Genomic DNA, 22,010 nt, shown 5'->3' with positions numbered 1-22,010 from the left:
CATGCATTAATCTCACTTATCTCTGTACCCCATGTTATAAAGTAATATTTAAGTGTTTGCTCTGTAACTGTAAAAGTGCTTGCTCTGAAACTGTAAACCCCCACAATGAGGAGAGAAACAAATATGAAATACTAATTTACCACAGGAGATGTTAGCTCCTTCCCAACAAAAGAAGGCCCATAGACACCAGACAAATCACTGTGGAACATCAGAGGACAAAAGACCTTGTTGATTTGTTGCTCCTCCCTTGCAGGAACTAAAGGCAAATGTAGAATCACAGAATTGGAAAGGACCTCAGGTGGTCATATAGTCCAAGCCCCTGCTCAAAGCAGGACCAATCCTCAGACAGATTTTTGCCCCAGCTCCCTAAATAACCCCCTCAAGGACTGAACTCACAACCCTGGGTTTAGCAGGCCAATGCTTAAACCACTGAGTTATCCTTCCCCACTTAAAAAAAAAATACACAGAGATATGTCTAACTCATAGAACCGGATGGGCCCCTGAAAAGTTATTGAGTCCAGCCCCCTGCCTTCACTAGCACGACCAAGTCCTGATTTTGCCCCAGATCCCTAAGTAGCCCCCTCAAGAACTGAACTCACAACCCTGGGTTTAGCAAACCAATGCTCAAACCAGTGAGCTATCCCTCCCTACTGTGCACTCCTCCCATCAGTTTGAACTCTGGGGGAAGGGTATAAAGACCTCTAACAAGAAGAAACTGACTCTCTTTGCAGGTTGGACTTTGGGAGGACAAGATTTCTAAGAATAAGTAAGGGATCCACAGCTTCTTAGCCAAGGTTATCCCTAGAGGACATATAGAGCTTCCATATTAGAGCAGCTCCTATCACCTTATGAAACCTAAGACTGTAACTCATTTGTCGGCACATGTTTATCTGCTTTCATGTTATAAATAACTCTCTAATTTCTTTTTCTTAATAAAATTTAATAGATCTGTTTAATAAATCTTTACTTAATTTATTATAGGCCTGACTACACGTGCTTTCTGCAGTGTAAGGATCCATGGTGCCATTGACCTGGGGTAAGTGATTGGTTCTTTGGAACTGGGAGTAACCTGAATATTGTTATGATTTTGGGGATAAGGAACTATCTATCACAGAGGTAAGCTTACCTAGGTAGCAAGACAGACCAGAGTACCCCAAGGGACTGTCTGCGACTCCATGTTCAGACTGTAATAATGCTTGAGGAATTTACACTTGTTATTTGGTTGGCGAAATCTAAATATAGAACTCACAACCAGTTAGAAGCTTTTGCCCTGCATCTTAACAGCCTTGCCCTGTGTTTGGTACTCAGGCTTTTGAGCCATTCCTGACAGCTTAACAATTATACTTCCACATTTATATACAAAGACTTTTTAATGCATCATTTAAATGTTAAAGGTGTCTGGCTTCACATCCCTACTGAAGAGTTGGACTCATGATAACTATGGAAACCTAACTTGAACAGGCAGTTACAAAGAAAAAGAGTCCCATTATTTTCTTTTAAAACTCTCTACATTACTTGTAAAACAAATGTCCCCCTTGTAAGATATGGACACAAACAGACTGCAGGCAGAGGTGTTGTAATGGTTTTATCACAACTTCCTTTGAATGACCCGCATAACGCTCTAATAGCTTTGCCCCATTGAGTAATTCAGCCACCACAAACTTATGCCATTAAAACTTTTATATCACACCACAAAATCATGTTACATAAGGAACATTTAAGAGGTGGGGCATCGGTGGAACAATAGAATCTTTATATGTTTGTGTCCATGTTAACTAATCAGATTCCTATCGAATTCTTAGCAAAGACTACTGCAAGAGAAGCAATTTAATCGTTTCTTTTCACATCTTACAGTTGTTCCCATTGTGCGTCAGGTCCTCCCCAGCAAAATGGGTAAAATAAAGCTACTCTAAAATGCAGGAGAATTATGGAAACAACTTCATTAGTGTTTCCGAGACGCCAGTTCTGTGCACCACAGAACAGTCTAAAAACCACTACAGCTCATTTTCACAATGACCTCCTACACTTCTTAAAGCTGGAAAGAGTTACTTTAAAATCTCCAAACAAAGATGAATATGAAATTCACCAGCTCACCTCCGCAGCAGTCTGCGTCTCAGCATTTAAACTAGTAGATCCGTTCCCCATAAACACCATTCCAGAGCTTTCACCACACATAATATTATCTGCTACCTGGACATTTGGTTTCAGGAAATTGAAATCATTTTTCCTGGCGTCTGAGGACAAACACAGCTGATAGGAATAAGGCAAAGTACTATCTTCATAGTTGGGTGGGAACATGGAACCGGTCTTTGAATAAGGGTAAGGACCAAAACACTGAAGTAATTTAGGTTTCCTTGACCTTCGCAGTTTCATCACAATGGCCAGTGTCACTGTCAGGAGGAATAAAAATGAGATCAGGGCTAAAGCCAACACCAAGTAAAACTGTAAATCAGACTGAGGTGTCGAGTCACCCGACTGGTCGCTCATTTCCGGAAGAGCCTCTTGGAAGTTCTCAGCAAACACCAGGTTGAGTGTCACTGTGGCTGACAGAGGCGGCTGCCCGTTGTCCTTCACCAGGGTGACCAGCCTGTGCTTCACAGCATCTCTGTCCGCAAAGGCGCGGGCTGTCCGGATCTCCCCGGTGTGCAGCCCCATGCTGAAGAGCGTCGGTTCCGTGGCCTGGAGCAGATGGTAGGAGAGCCAGGCATTGTGCCCTGAGTCAGCATCCACCGCCACCACCTTAGTCACCAGATAACCTGCCTCGGCCGAGCGAGGGACCATTTCGAACAAGGCGGAGCCATCGGCTCCCAGGGAAGGGTACAGGATGCGAGGGGCGTTATCATTCTGATCCAGAATAAACACCCTGACGGTGACATTGCTGCTGAGAGGCGGGGACCCGCCATCTTGGGCCTTCACTTGCATTTCAAACTCCCGGAATTGCTCGTAGTCGAAGGAGCGCTGGGCATAGATAGCTCCGGTCTGGGAGTTAATGGAGATGCAGGAGGAGAGAGGCACCTGCTGGAGGCTGCTGCTCAGGATGGAGTAAGTGACTCGGGCGTTCCGGTCCAGATCCCGGTCTGAGGCTTTTACACTGAAAATAGAGGCCCCCGAGAGATTGTTCTCTGGCACATAGGCGGTGTAAGAAAGTTTCTCAAAGACAGGGGAGTTGTCATTGATATCCGAGATCTGCAACAGGATGGTTTCCTGGGTGGAGAGGGGAGGAGAGCCTTTGTCTGTGGCGGTGATTGTGATATTGTACTCCGGGCTCCTTTCCCTGTCCAGGGGACTGTCTGTGAGGAGCTTGTAGTAATTATTAGAAGACGACCTTATAGTGAACGGAAAATCATCCATTAAATGGCATGAGACCTTTCCATTATCTCCAAAATCTAGATCATTAACACTAATCAGAGCTATCACTGTCCCAGGTACTGAATCTTCTGGGACTGGACTGGACACGGATGTGAATGTCACTTCGGGGGCATTGTCGTTTTCATCAATAACTTCTATTTCCACTTTGCAGTGTGTCACTAGTCCACCTCCATCCTTTGCTTCTACTGCCATGGTGTAATCACGTGTCTCTTCAAAGTCCAAAGGCTCCTTTACTGTGATTTTTCCATTTTCTGAGTCCAAGCTGAATTTCTGAAGAGTCTTTTCGGATACCTTGCTAATCATGAAGCAGATCTGAGCATTTGAACCTTCATCGTTGTCGGTGGCTTTAACCTGAAGCACTAAGGAGCCAGTCGGTGCATTTTCCCTCAGGCTGACTTTGTAGAGCTCCTGAGTGAAGACTGGGGGGTTGTCATTGGCGTCGGTGACATTAATCCATATCTGGGCGGTCCCAGTTCTCTGCGGCTCTCCCCCATCCACAGCCGTGAGGATCAAGTGAAGGCTGGGCTGGCTTTCCCGGTCCAGTGATTTTTGCAGCACTAAATCTGCATATTTATTTCCATCCTGGCTCTCTTTGACTTCCAGGATAAAATACTGATTGGGACTCAATTGATAACTCTGTAGAGAGTTTATCCCAAAATCAGGATCTTCAGCATATTCAAGGAGAAATCGAGCCCCAGGCAAACTGGATTCACTGATTTGTAGATCGATGCTGTCTTTTAGGAAAAGTGGGGCATTGTCGTTAATGTCCTGGATCGCGACATTTATGTGGAAAACATTCAAGGGATTTTCCAGCACAGTTTCGAAATTTATGACGCAGAGTTGAGATGTCCCGCATATCTCCTCCCGGTCTATCCTGTCATTCACACAGACGTTGCCACTTTCTCCATTCACGCGGAAGTATTGCTTTTTAGCTGCAGAGACAACACGGGGCTTCCTGTTCGGCAGTTCTCTCACACTCAGCCCCAAATCCTTGGCGAGATTCCCCACAAGGGAACCTTTGGCCATTTCCTCGGGAATCGAATAACGAATCTGCTCCGAGACCGCCCGGCAGAACAAAGACAATAAGAAAGGAAACAGCAGTACTTGCCGTGTCACTGCCCAGCCCGGCTCTCTGTGTCTGATTTCCATCCCAGTGCCCGTCAGAATTCCTCTCTTCTTCCTGTTTCTTTTTCTTCGTTTTCATTACATTAGAAAGGAGGAAGTGAGCGGTAACGTATCGCAGACAGAATCCGGATTGCCTGTTGATTATGAGAGCTCTGGGGACGTTCTCGTTTCTCAGCCGGCGTGTGAAGGTTTCTTTGCTATGCTCTCTCCGATCTGCGCTGTGTGACGGAGCAATAGCTCTGCCGGAGGCTCCGGTGGATCTCCGGCTCCAGCCCTGGCTCCCCATTGGCCAACAGCGGCACTCCGAGTCTCAACGGGAGAACTGCAATAGCAGCGATCTTATTCAGGTGTTGGTACAGGTCAAGTGACTACCATGGGAGATTTTCTTTTCTGCTTGCAATGTATTCTATATGTAGAGCATTTTAAATGATTTCCCCTAATTGTAAACAAGTGAATCACAGAATAGATGTAAACAATAAATTAATAATAATAAATAAAAATAAAAAAATAGCCGTGAGTGCTATTTGCGTATGCACACGTGTATCTATCCATCTGTGGATAGTGCCAGGCCTTAGTTTTCTGTGCCATATGTGTGCACGTAGTGGGTCTGATTTTTTAAATATATATCTGTATGTATGTGTGTATGTATATATGAATATACTTTCCAACATTTATAACAATTTCTATTTAAAGAATCAAATCTACCACATACCTGAAATACACCCAAAGATACTGACCTATTGTTGGACACAAGACAATATTTTTAATACGAGAATGACATGAGCGGCCGCGGGCTCTAAACCTCAAAGAAAACTTCTGAGCGAAACAATGTTCTTACACTTAGAGCCTTATTGTCCTTTTTTAGATTAATTTTTTCTTCAAAAAGCTGTCCACTCACAGAAAGTATTTCTAAATCAACTAAGAAAAGGTTCCAGGTTCATAAACTGAACTGTAACTACGCACTAGACAAAGTTCTCCTATAGAACGGCCCTAAGGAAACACAGTAAAAGGTTGCCAGTCATACCCTCACGTGTCTCAAATTTCAAGCATCTCTGGGAAGTTAAAATACGTTCTAATAAACCCGTGTGCTCAAAATCTATCCTATGATGCAATGAAAAAAAATCTTGAAATATCCCTGCACCAATGACAGATAAATTTAGCTATAATTATAGGTCCACTTCACCAAAAATAGACAAAGGTAGTGCCAGATTTTATATCAATCGCTATTTGATCGGAATTGATAAAGTGATTTAGAATATCTCTTCTGTATAGCTCGGTACAAACATTAAAGTACACACACACATTTTATTTATATGTTCTGACCAAATACTCCGCTGGTTACAATACCACCTAATCTAATTCCAAATGAATTACAAGTGCCTTTACTGGCTCCACAAAATGAATTTAGACCATAAAATAGCGCCAAAAATATTAGCTCACCTGAACCGAAGTCTGATCCCCGTTACTAATGTTTAATTCTTCAGTAACTAGAATAGGATCCTTTATGTCACAAGTCTGATCACTGGTCACAGTATTTGCATAGTTTGATTGAGGAAAGTTGAACTGGCTCTTTCTGGAGTCCGTGGTGAGAGAAACCTCATGTGAGTAGGAGTGAAGAAAGGCTCTGACTCCATCGAGCCCCACAAACTGCGAGACGGGAACTTCACTGAAAGTCACACTCGAGGAGTCAAACAGCTGCGAGTTTCTCCACCGGCGGAGCCTCAGGGCCACTAACACTATGATAAAGGTAAAGAACAAGCAGGAAACGGAAGCCACAGCGATCACCAAATACAAGGTGAGGCTGGACTGGGAGTCTGCAGGAGCTGAGAGGCTGCTTAAATCGGAGAGGATTTCGGGGATGCTGTCAGCCACCACCACCGTGACAGTGGCCGTGGCAGAGAGAGGGGGCTGCCCGTTGTCCTTCACTAAAACCACCAGACTTTGCTTGAGCGCATCTTTGTCGAGAAAGTAGCGCGCCGTCCTGATCTCGCCGCTGTGGAGTCCCACAGAGAAGAGCCCCGGCTCTGTAGCCTTGAGCAGCTGGTAGGAGAGCCAGGCGTTCTGCCCGGAGTCTGCATCCACCGCCACCACCTTAGTGACCAGGTAACCCGGCTCGGAGGAGCGAGGGGCCAACTCCACTCCCGTGGAGCCATCGGTGGGAAAGGAGGGGTGTAAGATGTGCGGGCTGTTGTCATTCTGATCCAGTATAAAGAGAGTGACGGAGACATTACTGCTGAGAGGTGGGGAACCCCCATCCTGAGCCTGCACTTGGAACCGAATCTCCCGGAACTGCTCGTAATCGAAGGAGCGCAGAGCGTAGAGAGCTCCGGTCTCGGAGTTAATGGAGATGGAGGAAGAGAGCGGAGCTTCCTGGATCTGACCTTCGGTAACAGAGTAGGTGACTCTGGCGTTCTCCCCTTCGTCGTGGTCACTCGCCCTCAGAGAGAAAACGGAGGCTCCTCTCGGGTTATTCTCAGTGACGTAGGCGGTGTAGGATGTTTCATCGAAGAGGGGAGCGTTGTCGTTCGTGTCTAAAATCCGGAGTTGGATCGTGGTGGCTGTAGAAAGAGGAGGAGTCCCATTGTCCATGGCGGTCACTGTGATGTTGTACGCTGCCACCTGCTCCCTGTCCAGGGCTCGGTCTGTCACCAGACTGTAATAATTATCGAAGGGTTTCTTCAGCTGGAAGGGGAGGTTGCTGGGTATGGAGCACGTGACCTCCCCGTTCTCTCCTGAATCTGCATCTTGCACATTTAAAAGGGCGATCACAGTCCCGGGGGGAGAGTCCTCGGGGATCGAGCTGATAAGGGACCTGAGAGAGATTTCCGGAGTGTTATCATTCACATCGCTAACAACGATTACAATTTTGGATCTGTCAAAAAGGCCTCCCCCGTCATGAGCTTGTACCTCAATTTCATATAATGCAGTTTCCTCAAAGTCCAAATTTCCCACAATAGTTACATCTCCCGTGTTCGAATTCAGTTGAAGTTTTTTGGAAGCTTTGTCTGTGATTTTTTGGAAAGAGTATTTCACCTCTTTGTTGATTCCTTCATCCAGGTCAGTGGCTTTTACTGTAACAACCGTGGAACCTTCAGGCACATTTTCCCAAACGCTCACTTTGTAGATAGGCTGGCTAAAAACTGGGGCATTGTCATTAGAATCCAGAACAATAACGCGGATTTGCGCAGTGCCGGATCTGACTGGATCTCCCCCGTCAGTGGCTGTGAGGATTAGATTGTGAACGGCTTGTTCTTCCCGGTCTAGAGACTTTTGCAGCACCAGTTCGGCGTATTTTACCCCATCCGATCGCGTTTCTACATCCAGTAAGAAATGCGTGTTACTGCTGAGTTGGTAGCGCTGGATGGAATTTAGTCCCATATCCGGATCCTCTGCCTGACGCACAGAAAACCGTGATCCTGGCGCTGTTGTTTCACTGATTTTTAAATCGAATTCTTCTGACCGGAAGCTGGGAGCATTATCATTAATATCTGTGATTTCAACTTCGACCGGAAAAAGTTTCATTTTATCCTCCACTATAACCTCACAATTTAACAGACACATTTCCATCCCACCACACATTTCTTCTCGGTCTATCCTTTCCGTGATGTACAAATGGCCGCTCTTAAAATTCAAAGCAAAATACTGTGTCCTACCTCTGGAAAGAATGCGAACGGCGCGGTCTGAGAGCTGCTCTACATCCAGACCCAGGTCCTTTGCGATGTTCCCCACGGAAGAGCCTTTCTGCATTTCCTCAGGAATCGAATAGCGAATCTGCCCAGAAACTGCTTCCGAAACGGCAATCGATATAATGCAGAATAGGACTCGCGCTGTACAGTGCCGGAGCTTTTGTGCATGAGTCATTTCCTTGCTGATGTAGCGCCGCCGATTCTCTGTCAGGGAATTTCTCTGTTTGGATTTTATCTTTGGTCAAATATTTCCGAAGATATCGGGTATCAAATCAGGAGCCAATTTCAGCCAGTATCGTCCATTAATGCTTAGTCCAGAGAGATTCGGGGAGCGAGAGTCTGATCTGTGTGTTTGTGCTGTGTAACAGCGGCGCTGGGCTGGCTGGATCTCTCTTCGCGTTTCTCTCCCTGATTGGTGAACAGCGGCGCTCAGAGTCTCAGCCAATTACTGCAGTAGCTCTGTGCTGGAGTGTGTACATTGGTATTTATATTTGACACCTAGTCTTTTAAAATATGCTACGTTCTGTTTTGTAGGGAAATAGGGGATTCCTATATATCCCCAGAAAACAAATAAATTGTTGTCGGAGGCGAATCTGACTCTATTTCTTATACAGTTACTGATATATATTTGTAATTTTAATATTTCTATGAATTACACATACATCGATTTTGCCAGAGTTATTGCTCTCTCTTTATATATGGCACTTCAATCTAACTGTGAATTTTATGAGACTTTCTCTCAGTAACTGTATAGTTGTAATATACTGATATCTTCGTTTAGTAACCTTATACCTGACATGTACATCTGTCGCATGAAATAATATTTTGTTCACATTTCAGATATTTTGACTAAGTCAAGTTTGTCATTAATTCACTATATTCATTATCAGCTCATTTGATGACATAGAAATATGGGAGCCATAGGAGCGCTATCTTTGGGTGGGCTCCTCAAAAGGGTGATACAAAAATTGTACAATAAAGTTTCCCATTCAGTTTTATAATAGCTATTACAATAGGAGGCTGTTAGCTTCCTGGAAAAACTGCCACGAGAGGAATATATATAAAGTCAAAATATGAAAGGTTACAGGAGTGCATGTATGTACACAGCCAAACCACATATATAGACACGTATATATGTGATGTTAATACCAATTTGATAAATTGCAGAGCAATATGGTTAATAAAATCACACGAGTCTTAAAAAGGTAATAATAGGAGATATACCAATCTCCTAGAACTGGAAGGGACCTTGAAAGGTCATTGAAGCCAGCCCCCTGCCTTCACTAGCAGGACCAATTTTTGCCCCAGATTCCTAAGTGGCCTCCTCAAGGATTGAGCTCACAACCCTGGGTTTAGCAGGCCAATGCTCAAACCACTGAGCTATCCCTCCCCCCTTCAACTTTTCATGCATATTTGACCACTTCAGCTGCACCCTGGCCACTGCTACACCCCCTCCAGGAAATTTTCTAACATTCCAAACCGCTAAGATGCTTCAAGAATCTGAAATTTTGAACTATACACTTTCCAGGGAAATTATGGACTATGCGCCTTCCCCTACCTTGAAATATTTAAACTGTTCCGAGACTCATGGTAGCTAGTATTCAGTTCAGTCATAACTCAGGGACAGTTGGGTCCATATCTCTAGATCCTGGAGGGCTATAAGTAGATCTACGCTATTGCAAAGGAGTTTACCATTCCCAGTGGACTCAGCACTTGCTTAGGAGGGCTCTGGGCTCTGGAAAGTGCAGAGAGCCATTCCCCCCAAAATGCCAGTTCAATGTATAAAAAGGCTTTTAAATATCATTTTACGAATATTTATGGCTCCCTATATCCCCTGAATATTTGGAGTCACGGTAGCTAACAGAACTTGGTGTGACAAGTGCAGATAAAGGCAGAAAAATAATCCTACAATAGTTTTTAATCGCTCAGATATTTGTAAAACACTTTCCTCCATGTAAATGATGTGCCATATCCAGAACACATTATGGTAACATATTAAGGTTATATTATCACTTATTTAAGATGACCTGCAAAATTTCCTCATCGCTCTCCCACCGGTGAATAACAAAGTCATAATAAAAAAAATAGCTTTATATGATACCATATCCCAATATCATGCTATAAAATTCACAAGAAAGAGGCAAGACATTGGCCAAACCATAAGCGCACTTTCTATATTTGCAATTATAACAACTTCAAAACTTTTGGCACTTCTAACAAAGAGCAGTTCAAAAGAAGCATATTGAAGAGTATTAATGAAAATTTACATATTAAAATCAAAAGGCTGTCCTATTTTTCTCTGTCGTTAGCAGAAGCACATCATACTGGCGAGCAGGTATATAATAATAATTCACTTATTTAATTCAAATATTTTCAAATGAGACAAAATATGCTCTTTGCAAAGAGCGAATGGATTTGCAATTAAGCAAGTGTATAGGGCCTTAGAACATTTGAGTTTTATCTTGTGCTCAATCACAGAATTCCTCTCTGACATGCCTTATCCCCACTGTGGTAAGCCTTATCCTTAAAATGGGGATAACTTTCGCTGTCATGCATCTGAGAACAAATTCTGAGACCGCAAATACTAAGGCAATGGCGCAAAAGAAAAGCCTAAACACATTAAGGCAGTATTTCACAATGACTGCGTACCCTCTATAAAGATAGCATATGAGGCATCAAAACAGAAACTCACCTCCCCAGCAGTCTCTGTCCCACCATGTAAGCTGCTAGTTCCATTACCCATAAACAGCGTCCCTCCGCTGTCACTGCTCAGAATATTCCCGTCCACCTGCACATTAGATTTCAGGAAAGTGAAATCACTCTTCCTAGCGTCTGAGGACAAACACAGCTGATAGGAATAAGGCAAAGTACCATCTTCATAGTTGGGTGGAAATATTGAGCCAGTCTTGGAATAAGGCTCAGGACCAAAACACTGAAGTAATTTGGGTTTCCTTGACGTTCTCAATTTCATAACAATGGCCAGTGAAACTGTCAGGAGAAACAAAAATGAGATCAAAGCTAGAGCTATCACCAAAATAATAGTAAAGCCAGACTGAGATTCCGAGTCACCCGATTGGTCGCTCATTTCCGGAAGAGCCTCTTGAAAGTTCTCAGCAAACACCAGGTTGAGAGTCACTGTGGCTGACAGAGGCGGCTGCCCGTTGTCCTTCACCAGGGTGACCAGCCTGTGCTTCACAGCATCTCTGTCCGCAAAGGCGCGGGCTGTCCGGATCTCCCCGGTGTGCAGCCCCATGCTGAACAGGGTCGGTTCCGTGGCCTGGAGCAGATGGTAGGAGAGCCAGGCATTGTGCCCTGAGTCAGCATCCACCGCCACCACCTTAGTCACCAGATAACCTGCCTCGGCCGAGCGAGGGACCATCTCAAACATTGCGGAGCCATCGGCTCCCAGGGAAGGGTACAGGATGCGAGGGGCGTTATCATTCTGATCCAGAATAAACACCCTGAGGGTGACATTGCTGCTGAGAGGCGGCGACCCGCCATCTTGGGCCTTCACTTGCACCTCAAACTCCCGGAACTGCTCGTAGTCGAAGGAGCGCTGGGCATAGATAGCTCCGGTCTGGGAGTTAATGGAGATGTAGGAGGAGAGAGGCACCTCCTGGAGGTTGTTGCTCAGGATGGAGTAAGTGACTCGGGCGTTCCGGTCCAGATCCCGGTCTGAGGATTCTACACTGAAAATTGAGGCCCCCGAGGGATTGTTCTCTGGCACATAGGCGGTGTAGGAAGGTTTCTCAAAGGCAGGGGCGTTGTCATTGATATCCGAGATCTGCAACAGGATGGTTTTCTGGGTAGAGAGAGGGGGAGAGCCTTTGTCTGTGGCGGTGATTGTGATATTGTACTCCGGGGTCCTTTCCCTGTCCAGAGAAGATTCCAAGACGATTTTATAATAATTGCGAGAGGAGGACACTATTGTAAATGGCAGACTCTTTGGAATGTAACAGGTGACCTGTCCGTTTTCTCCGGTATCTCGGTCATGGGCTTTGATCAGAGCTATCACTGTCCCGCGCACTGAATCTTCCGGTATTTGGCTAGACACGGATGTGAATGTCACTTCCGGGGCGTTGTCGTTCTCGTCAAAAATTTCTATTTGAATTTTGCTGTGAGCAGTTTGTCCACCCCCATCCCTGGCTTCTACTTCCAGCATGTATGTGTTTGTTTCTTCAAAATCCAAATACGCTCTATTTGTAATTCTTCCGTTCTCAGGATCTAAATGAAATACTGTACGAGCATTTTCCTTCGCGTTGCTGAATGAGTATGTGATTTGGGCATATAACCCTTCATCCTTATCAGCGGCTTTCACCTGAAGCACTAAGGAGCCCCGAGGCAGGTTTTCCCTCACACTGACTTTGTAGATCTCCTCAGTAAATACGGGGGGATTGTCATTGGCATCAGTGACATTAACCATAATCTGAGCAGTGCCGGATCTGACTGGATCTCCGCCATCCACGGCCGTCAGGATCAAGTGATGAGAGTTTTGCTTTTCGCGATCCAAAGATTTTTCCAGCACTAATTCTGCGTATTTATTTCCATCCGGGCTCTCCTTTACAGCCAGGGTAAAATGCGGGCTCTTGCTGAGCTGGTAACTCTGCACTGAGTTGATCCCCGTATCTGGATCTTGCGCTCGTCGTATGGGAAATCGCGTACCTGGCAGTGCTAACTCATTGATTTCTAGTTCAATGTTACTCTTGATGAACTGAGGGGCGTTATCATTTATGTCCTGGATTGCTACATTCACATGGAAAACATTCAAAGGATTTTCCACCACCGTTTCGAGTGTCAGGACACAAACGGGTGTCTCCCCGCATATCTCCTCCCGGTCTATCCTGCCATTCACATACAGGTTGCCATTTTCCCCATTCACACTGAAATATTGCTTTTCCGAACTGACACGGAGTTTCCGCTGCTGCAATTCTCTGGTATTTAATCCCAAATCCTTGGCGAGATTCCCCACAAGGGAACCTTTGGCCATTTCCTCAGGTAGGGAATAACGAATCTGCTCCGAGACCACCCGGCAGAACAAAGACAATAAGAAGGGAAACAACAGTACCTGCCGTGTGACTGCCCGGCTCGGCTCTCGGCGCCTGATTTCCATCCCGGCCCCTGTCAGATTTCCTCTCTCCTTTCCTTGTTTGTTTTGGTTACATCAGATGTTTACAAACCCCATCGGGGCAAAGGAATCCGCGTCAGAGGGGTAAACATTCCGGTATCGTGTGTTCTAACGGCCGTTCCCTTTTCTCAGCCGGACTGTGAAGGTCTCTCTGCTATTTCCTCTGCGATCTGCGCTGTGTGACGGAGCAATCGCAGCGCAGGAGGCTCGGATGGATCTCCGGCTCCAGCCCTGGCTCCGCATTGGCCAACAGCGGCACTCCGAGTCTCAACGGGAGAACTGCAATAGCAGCGATTTTATCAAGGCACCGTTCCAGTTCTACTCACAATCATGGAGGTTTTCTTCTTTTGTTTTTTTTTTCTTCTAATTTGCGTATAAATGCAAAACATGTAGTATAGTAAAAACATTACCGTGAAGTATAAACAACTGCTTTTTGAATATAGATAGAAAGATAGATATAGATGTGTGTGTGTCTATTTATTGATAGTGTAAAACTTACAATTCTTGAGATTTCTTTGCCTTTGTTTGCATATATATGCGTGTATGTGTGGGTCTACAGCTTGATATGTGTCAGTGTAATGAATATGTACAAGAACAACAATTTCCATGTAATAATCACATCTTCCGCAAACACTCCTATGGGTGAGATGCTGCTAAACACAGTTCCAAAGCGTTTGACAGAAAACAGTAGTTTTAAAACCCATGAGTGATTGGGGGTTCCGAATATAAATCAAAACTCACGAGCAAAACTATTTTCGTGGTTAGCCGACTTTTAGGTTATCTGTGCTTCGAAAGTAATCTCTCACTCACAATACAAATGCTGTTTCTAAAAAGTACTAAGAAAATTTCTCTTGAGTTGAACTATAATGAAAAATCAGGCCCTTTTCTCTCATAGAACCGCGCTAAAGAACACTTTAATAGTTTTCTAGACATTCAAAAAACTAAACAAGAATGGAAAAGCGAAATGAGTCCCAGTGAGCCAATGTATTCAAAGTCTTCCCAGTGATACAAACACAAAGGAGACCGTCAAATAACATAAGTACAATCACAAGCCAACTATACAAAAATATTTGAGTTAGCCTTTCTCTCATTGCTTTAAACAACGTGCTATGGAAACATATATTACTATTTTAATAAAAATACAATAAATGTTAGAATCTTTTATTTTATTGGACCAACTTCTGTTGGTGAGAGATACAAGCTCTGGAGTTTACCGAGAAGAGTTCGGTGTAATCTTGAATGCTTGTCTTTCTCACCAACGGAAGTTGGCCTAATAAAAGACAATACTTAACCCACCTTGTCTATCTAATATACTGGAATAAACTGGGCTACAACACCCCATATAGAATCTTTTCTGTGCTAACTACATGCTATAAAAACATATTACTGTAATGTGTCATCAGTTTCTCTCAAATTCTCAAGGCTCCACTATAAAACAAAAGAACAGGAAAATTAAAAGAATGTTGAAATAATTCAAAGATTGGCGACCTTTGGCACGTGCCCGCCAGGGCTGCAGGAAACGGTGGCCAGCACATCCCTCAGCCCCGCCTTCCCGCCGGCATAGCCACGATTTGCCACAAATAAACAAACCAGCCTGGCCAGCCAGGGTGCTTACCCTGAGGGGCCGCATGCCAAAGGTTGCTGATCCCTGAAATAGTCTGTTCTTCTTAATCCAACATTTACATAACTTTAGCTTTATGATTATGCATTTCTACCCTGCATTATTTGCAATACGGAAAGTCAGACGAAATCATATTTGGAGCTAAATACACTGGTTTATAAAAATAAGTTAATATTGAGAACTGTGCTGTCACTGAAACATTTTGCCCTTCAGTAACATTCTTATTCTCTCTGAAAATCTATGTTTCCAAAAATATAGGAAAATTTTCTTACTTTGTAATATCTCTCGTAAGGTAATTTATATAGCATCACAGATTAAAGGCAGATTTAAGTTTTGAACAAATCGCCGTTTAATGAGAACTGCAAAAGGGAATTAGGAAATCTGTTTTCTAAATGGGTTCACAATGTAAATATTGTTACATAAAATATATTTATATGTACATATCCGTCCAATACTCTGAGGACAACACTGACTCCAAACCAATTCCGAATAGCATGCTAGAATGGTTCGGATGATCAAAGCTTCAAAAGAAAAACATCTAGTATAACCGAGACTCTATCTCTCTCCCCGACCCCCAATATTCTCTCTAATACAGGCCCCCAAACACTTGATGCACTCGCTAATTCTCTAGCGATTAACAGGTAGCTACATTTACAAATATAAACCACAAGGTTAAACATATATTAGCTGACCTGAATGGACGTCTGATCCCTGTTATTGTCTAACTCTTCAGTAATTAGAATATGATCCTTTATCTCACAAGAGTGCTGACTAGTCAGAGTATTTGCATACTTCGATTGGGGAAAGTTGAACTGGCTCTTTCTGGAGTCCGTGGTGAGAGAAACCTCATGTGAGTAGGAGTGAAGAAAGGCTCTGACTCCATCGAGCCCCACAAACTGCGAGACGGGAACTCCACTGAAAGTCACACTCGAGGAGTCAAACAGCTGCGAGTTTCTCCACCGGCGGAGCCTCAGGGCCACTAACACTATGATAAAGGTAAAGAACAAGCAGGAAACGGAAGCCACAGCGATCACCAAATACAAGGTGAGGCTGGACTGGGAGTCTGCAGGAGCTGAGAGGCTGCTTAAATCAGAGAGGATTTCGGGGATGCTGTCAGCCACCACCACCGTCACAGTGGCCGTGGCAGAGAGAGGAGGCTGCCCGTTGTCCTTCACTAAAACCACCAGACTTTGCTTGAGCGCATCTTTGTCAAGAAAGTAGCGCGCCGTCCTGATCTCGCCGCTGTGGAGTCCCACAGAGAAGAGCCCCGGCTCTGTAGCCTTCAGCAGCTGGTAGGAGAGCCAGGCGTTCTGCCCGGAGTCCGCATCCACCGCCACCACCTTAGTGACCAGGTAACCCGGCTCTGAGGAGCGAGGGGCCAACTCCACTCCCGTGGAGCCATCGGTGGGAAAGGAGGGGTGTAAGATGTGCGGGCTGTTGTCATTCTGATCCAGTATAAAGAGAGTGACGGAGATATTACTGCTGAGAGGTGGGGAACCCCCATCCTGAGCCTGCACTTGGAACCGAATCTCCCGGAACTGCTCGTAATCGAAGGAGCGCAGAGCGTAGAGAGCCCCAGTCTCGGAGTTAATGGAGATGGAGGAGGAGAGCGGAGCTTCCTGGATCTGAGTTCCAGTAATGGAGTAAGTAATTCGGGAGTTGTCCTCCAAGTCGTAGTCATGCGCCGTCAGGGAGAAAACGGAGGCTCCTCTCGGGTTATTCTCAGCGACGTAGGCGGTGTAGGAAGTTTTATCGAAGAAAGGGGCGTTGTCGTTCGTGTCTAAAATCCGGAGTTGGATCGTGGTGGCTGTAGAAAGAGGAGGAGTCCCATTGTCCCTGGCGGTCACTGTGATGTTGTACGCTGCCACCTGCTCCCTGTCCAGGGCTCGGTCTGTCACCAGACTGTAATAATTATCCAACGATTTCCTCAGCTGGAACGGGAGGTTGCTGGGTATGGAGCACGTGACCTTCCCGTTCTCTCCGGAATCTAGATCTTGCACATTTAAAAGGGCGATCACAGTCTCGGGGGGAGAGTCCTCAGGAATCGAATTGAGGAGAGACGTGATTGTCAATTCTGGAGCGTTGTCATTCACATCGGTAACAACGATCACAATTTTGCATGTGTCGAAGAGGCCTCCCCCGTCATGGGCTTGCACCTGGATTTCATATAACGCAGCTTCTTCAAAGTCCAGGTTCCCGACTACTATTAATTCTCCCGTCGTTGAATCCAAGTGGAATATTTGTGAAGCTTTATTAGCTATCTTTCTGATTGAGTATTTTACCTCTTGATGTATTCCTTCATCCGGATCAGTCGCTGTCACTGTCACTATCGTGGACCCCGCAGGCATATTTTCTAAAACATTAACTTTATAGACGGGCTGACTGAATACTGGTGCATTGTCGTTAGCATCGAGAACAATAACGCGGATTTGTGTAGTGCCGGACCTGACTGGATCTCCCCCGTCAGTGGCTGTGAGGATTAGGTCATGGATGGCTTGTTCTTCGCGGTCCAGAGACTTTTCCAGCACCAGTTCTGCATATTCAACTCCATCTGATCCTGTTTGCAAGACCAGGGAGAAATGCCTGTTACTGCTGAGGTGGTAGCTCTGGAGAGAATTTATCCCTAAATCTGGGTCTTGCGCCTCCTGCAGGGGATACCGCGATCCCGGTGCAGTTATCTCGCTGATTTTTACTTCCCATTCTCCCGCCTGGAAGTTAGGAGCATTGTCATTAATATCTGTGATTTCAACTTCAACTCTATAAAGCTTCATTTTTTCTTCAACAATAATCTCAAAAGTTAACAGACACTTCTCCATCCGGCCACAGATCTGCTCTCTGTCTATTCTTTCCGTTGTGATTAAATGTCCGCTCTTAACATTTAAAGCAAAATATTGCGTCCTACCTTTTGATACAATGCGGACACCGCGGTCTGAGAGCTCCTTTATATCCAAACCCAGATCCTTTGCGAAATTTCCCACAATGGAGCCTTTCTGCATTTCCTCGGGAATCGAGTAGCGAGTCTGTCCAGAAATTGCCTCCCAAACGGTAACCAACATAAAGCAGAACAGGGCTCGCCCTTTGCAGTGCCGGCGCCTTTGAGTTTCTGCCAGCCCCATGCTCATGTGGACACGCCGCTGAATCTATGTCAAGAAACGTGTCTTGATTCTGTATTTGGACCCCCTGATTCCGGTAACGTTGATAGTTAAACCAGAGTCAGTTCCTCCGAATATCTGCCTTTGCAATGTTCAGTCCAGACCCATTGAATGTGCTTCTGATCTGTCTGCGTTCAGTGCTGTGTAATAGCAGTGTTGGACTGACTCGATCTCTCGTCGCGTTTCTCTCCCTTACTGGTGAACAGCGGCGCTCAGAGTCTCAACCAATAACTGCAGAATCTCCTTGGTGGAATTATTGACCGGTATTTCCACTGGATGGTTAAGGCTGCCTGTAAATATGCTGTTTTCTCACTATTATGTATGTATTCGTCTGAGGTACACACAAGGAATAAGAATTTTTGTTGTACTGAATCTGACTTTATTAGTTATAAGGATTTAGTGATTAATTTTTTGTTTAAATTTACTATGCTTGATTATGAACTACAAATACATATAGGGCCCACTCCAGAGTTTTTGCCCCCCAAGCAGCAAAATAAATAAATAAAAATAAAAATAAAAATCAGAGACCGCAAATACTATGTCAATGGAGTTTCATTCTTCAGCGGCAATTCATCGGCAGGTCCTTCCCTCCCAAAGGGACTCAGGCAGGGCGGGCTCTACAGTTTCCCCCGCCCCAGGCAGCGCAGGGGGGGGGGGCGCGTTTCCGCTGCCGCGGCAATTCCGCAGCAGCTTCTATATTTAGCTGAAGCCGCAGTGGACAGCTAAACATAGAAGCTGCTGCTGCCAAATTGCCGCCACCGGAAACGCGCCTGCCGCCCTAAGGGCACACGGACTGCCCCACCCCCTCACCAGCAGCGGCAATTCGGCGCTGCTTAGGGGCAAAACAGGGACTGCGGCCCCTTGCAGAGTGCCGCCCCAAGCACCAGCTTGGAATGCTGGTGCCTGGAGCCGGCCCTGGACTGAGGGACTTGTCCCGGAAGAGCCGGATGTGCCGCCCCTTTCTGCTGGTGGCCCCAAGCACCACCTTGCTGTCCGGCCCTGCATACATATATAAGTATGTGTTTCTCCAAGCTGATTCACCTCTCTGCATTCCACCCTGGTGGTGCGTTCTGCAATTGCTGAATGCTAACATCTTTGTAGTAATCTTATATCTGATTTTTACATCGCTAGATGTATTTCAATTTTTTTTCTATATCTGACGTGTTCATTTTTGTTGCTCAAGACAATATATTCAGTTACTACACTATGGATCAAATATTAATAAATGATTCAGGAGCGCTGTCAATGAGTTGGCGATATCTATTCTGTGATGTACAATAATTTGTACTCCATATATTGATCACTCTGTCAATTTTCATACTAAGTTTATAATATTTAAGACAATGGAAGGTTATTGCAAATGGTGGTAAAAGAATGCTACTTTAAGAAGCATATATATTCCAATAATGCACACATTTCAAATATCAAATCACATAAACACAACACACAGGTAGTAGTCATACAATGTGATCAATTGCAGAGACAGATGGTGAGGAAAATCAGGTGATTTTATGGTTGGTTATACACCTTTGAATGCTCTGCCCACTAATGCACCTCTTCCAGGATAGTGTTTAATATTATAAAGCTACAAGAAGCTTAAAAATGGTATTTTAAAACTATCAAACAGGCAAAGACATATTTCCATTCCCCTCTACAGTGGTATATGTCCTTATCATCCACAAAAATAAAATAAAAACATGGTAGTCAATAGTCAGTCATACACCAGGGCTACTTTGAAGAGCTCATATCTTGAATTGCAAGAAATAGGAGCACTGTCTGTGCTGCAGAAAAGGAGTCATAACATTCCAGTGGTACTCAGTACTTGCTTCTAGTTTTGGAAAGAGTAGAGAAACTAGCCCTTATAATATTACATATTCACATTTATATACAAAGCCTTCTTAAAATATATTATCTAAATGTTTAAGGCATCACATGACCACTGAACATTTGGACTCATGGTAACTAAGGGAGCCTGGCTTGACAGAAGCAGGTAAAGAGAAAAAAATAGGCTTAACAAAATTTTTAACAAATTTTCCCCTTATAAGACATGTGGCATGGACAGTTACAGGAAGAGGTGTTTAATGGTTTTATCATCACTTCTTTGGAATGACACACTTAACTCTCTAATGGCCATGCCACTGTTGAGTAAAGCAGCCATCACAAACTTATGCAGATAAAACCTTCATATCACACCTTAACTTCATGTTATATAGGTGATATGTAAGAGGTGAGAAACCGGTGGAATAATAATAATCTCTTTATGTATTTGTAACTAACCTGGTTCCTTTTGAAAAGTTTAAATAAAATTGGTTAAAACTATAGTAAAGAAAAGAATTATCAGACACATAGATAAACATGATACATTTGGGAAGAGTCAAAAGGGCTTTTCTAAGGGGAAATTATTCCTCACCAATCTATTTGAATTATTTAAAGATGTCAACAAGCATGTGGACAAGCATGATCCAGCTAATACAGTCTACTTGGACTTTTAGAAAGCCTTTGACAAAGTCCCACACCAAAGACTCTTAAGCAAAGTAAGCAGTCTTGGGATAAGAGGAAAGGCCCTCTCTTGGCTCAGAAACTGTTTAAAAGATAGGAAACAAAGGGTAGAAATAAAGGTCAGTTTTCAGAATGTAGAGAAGTAAATAGTGGGGTCTCCCAAGAATCTGTACTGGGATCAGTGCTGTTCATAGGGTGACCAGATGTCCTGATTTTATAGGGACAGTCTCGATACTTGGGACTTTTTCTTATATAGGCACCTATTAATTACCCTCCACCCACGTCCCAATTTTTCACATTTGCTATCTGGTCACCCTACCTGTTCAACATATTCATACATTATTTGGAAAAGCAGGTAAACCATTTGCAGAGGCTATAAAATTCCTAAAGACAGTTAAATCCAAAGCTGACTATGAAGAGCTACAAATGGATCTCATAAAACTGGGTGATAGGGCAACAAAATGGCAGATGAAATTCAGTGTTGATAAATGCAAAGTAATGCACATTGGAAAAAATAATCCCTACTATACATACAAAATGATGGGGCCTAAAATTAGCTTTTACCATTCAAGAAAGGGATGTTGACATCATCATGGACAGTTCTCTTAAAACTGCAGCCAATTAGTTCATTTTAGCATCCATTTCATAGAATCATAGACTTTAAGGTCAGAAGGGACCATTATGATCATCTAGTCTGACCTCCTGCATAATGCAGGCCACAGAATCTCACCCCCCCCCATCAAACCTGTGTCTGAGCCATTGAAGTCCTCAAATCATGGTTTAAACACTTCAAGGTGCAGAGAATCTTCCAGCAAGTGACCTGTGCCCCACGCTGCAGAGGATGGCAAAACCCCCCCAGGGCTTCTGCCAATCTGCCCTGGAGGAAAATTCCTTCTCGACCCCAAATATGGTGATCAGCTAAACCCTGAGCATGTGAGCAAGACTCACCAGCCAGGCACCCAGGAAAGAATTCTCTGTAGTAACTCAGATCCCACCCCATTTAACATCCCATCATGAGCCATTGGGCATATTTACTGCTAGTAGTCAAAGATGAATTATTTGCCAAAATTAGGCTATCCCATTATACCATCTCCTCCATAAACTTATCAAGCTTAGTCTTGAAGCCAGATATGTCTTTTGCCCCCACTACTCCCCTTGGAAGGTGTTCCAGAACTTCACTCCTCTAATGGTTAGAAACCTTTGTTGAATTTCAAGTCTAAATTTCCTGATAGCCAGTTTATAGCCATTTGTTCTTAGCTTAAATAATTCCTCTCCCTCCCTGGTATTTATTCCTCTGATATATTTATAGAGAGCAATCATGTCTCCCCTCAGCCTTCTTTTGGTTAGGCTAAACAAGCCAAGCTCTTTGAGTCTCCTTTCATATGACAGGTTTTCCATTCCTCGGATCATCCTAGTAGCCCTTCTCTGAACCT

At 44.3% G+C, this 22,010-nt stretch overlaps 4 protein-coding genes across 4 annotated transcripts in view; all 4 read right to left on the bottom strand.

Annotated features, from left to right (window-relative positions):
* Positions 1-22,010, bottom strand: part of LOC120370247 (protocadherin gamma-B5-like) — a 234,953-nt gene that overhangs the window by 81,580 nt on the left and 131,363 nt on the right. The window lies entirely within an intron of this gene.
* LOC120369813 (protocadherin gamma-B1-like) overlaps positions 1-22,010 on the bottom strand; it is a 101,304-nt gene that overhangs the window by 47,093 nt on the left and 32,201 nt on the right. The gene's annotated exons all lie outside the window — the stretch shown is intronic.
* On the bottom strand, positions 5,926-8,578 carry LOC120369816 (protocadherin gamma-A4-like). The gene has a single exon (XM_039483488.1). It carries the CDS (start codon positions 8,353-8,355, stop codon positions 5,926-5,928), a length of 2,430 nt encoding a protein of 809 aa, XP_039339422.1. The 5' UTR covers positions 8,356-8,578.
* Positions 15,610-18,250, bottom strand: LOC120369814 (protocadherin gamma-A2-like). The gene has a single exon (XM_039483486.1). It carries the CDS (start codon positions 18,046-18,048, stop codon positions 15,610-15,612), a length of 2,439 nt encoding a protein of 812 aa, XP_039339420.1. The 5' UTR covers positions 18,049-18,250.

The sequence above is a fragment of the Mauremys reevesii genome, linkage group 8 (genome assembly GCF_016161935.1).
Source record: "Mauremys reevesii isolate NIE-2019 linkage group 8, ASM1616193v1, whole genome shotgun sequence".
In the NCBI taxonomy this organism is placed as follows: Eukaryota; Metazoa; Chordata; order Testudines; family Geoemydidae; genus Mauremys; species Mauremys reevesii.
Note: the sequence above shows the minus strand (reverse complement) of the source record. Positions and strands in the feature narration are given on the sequence as shown.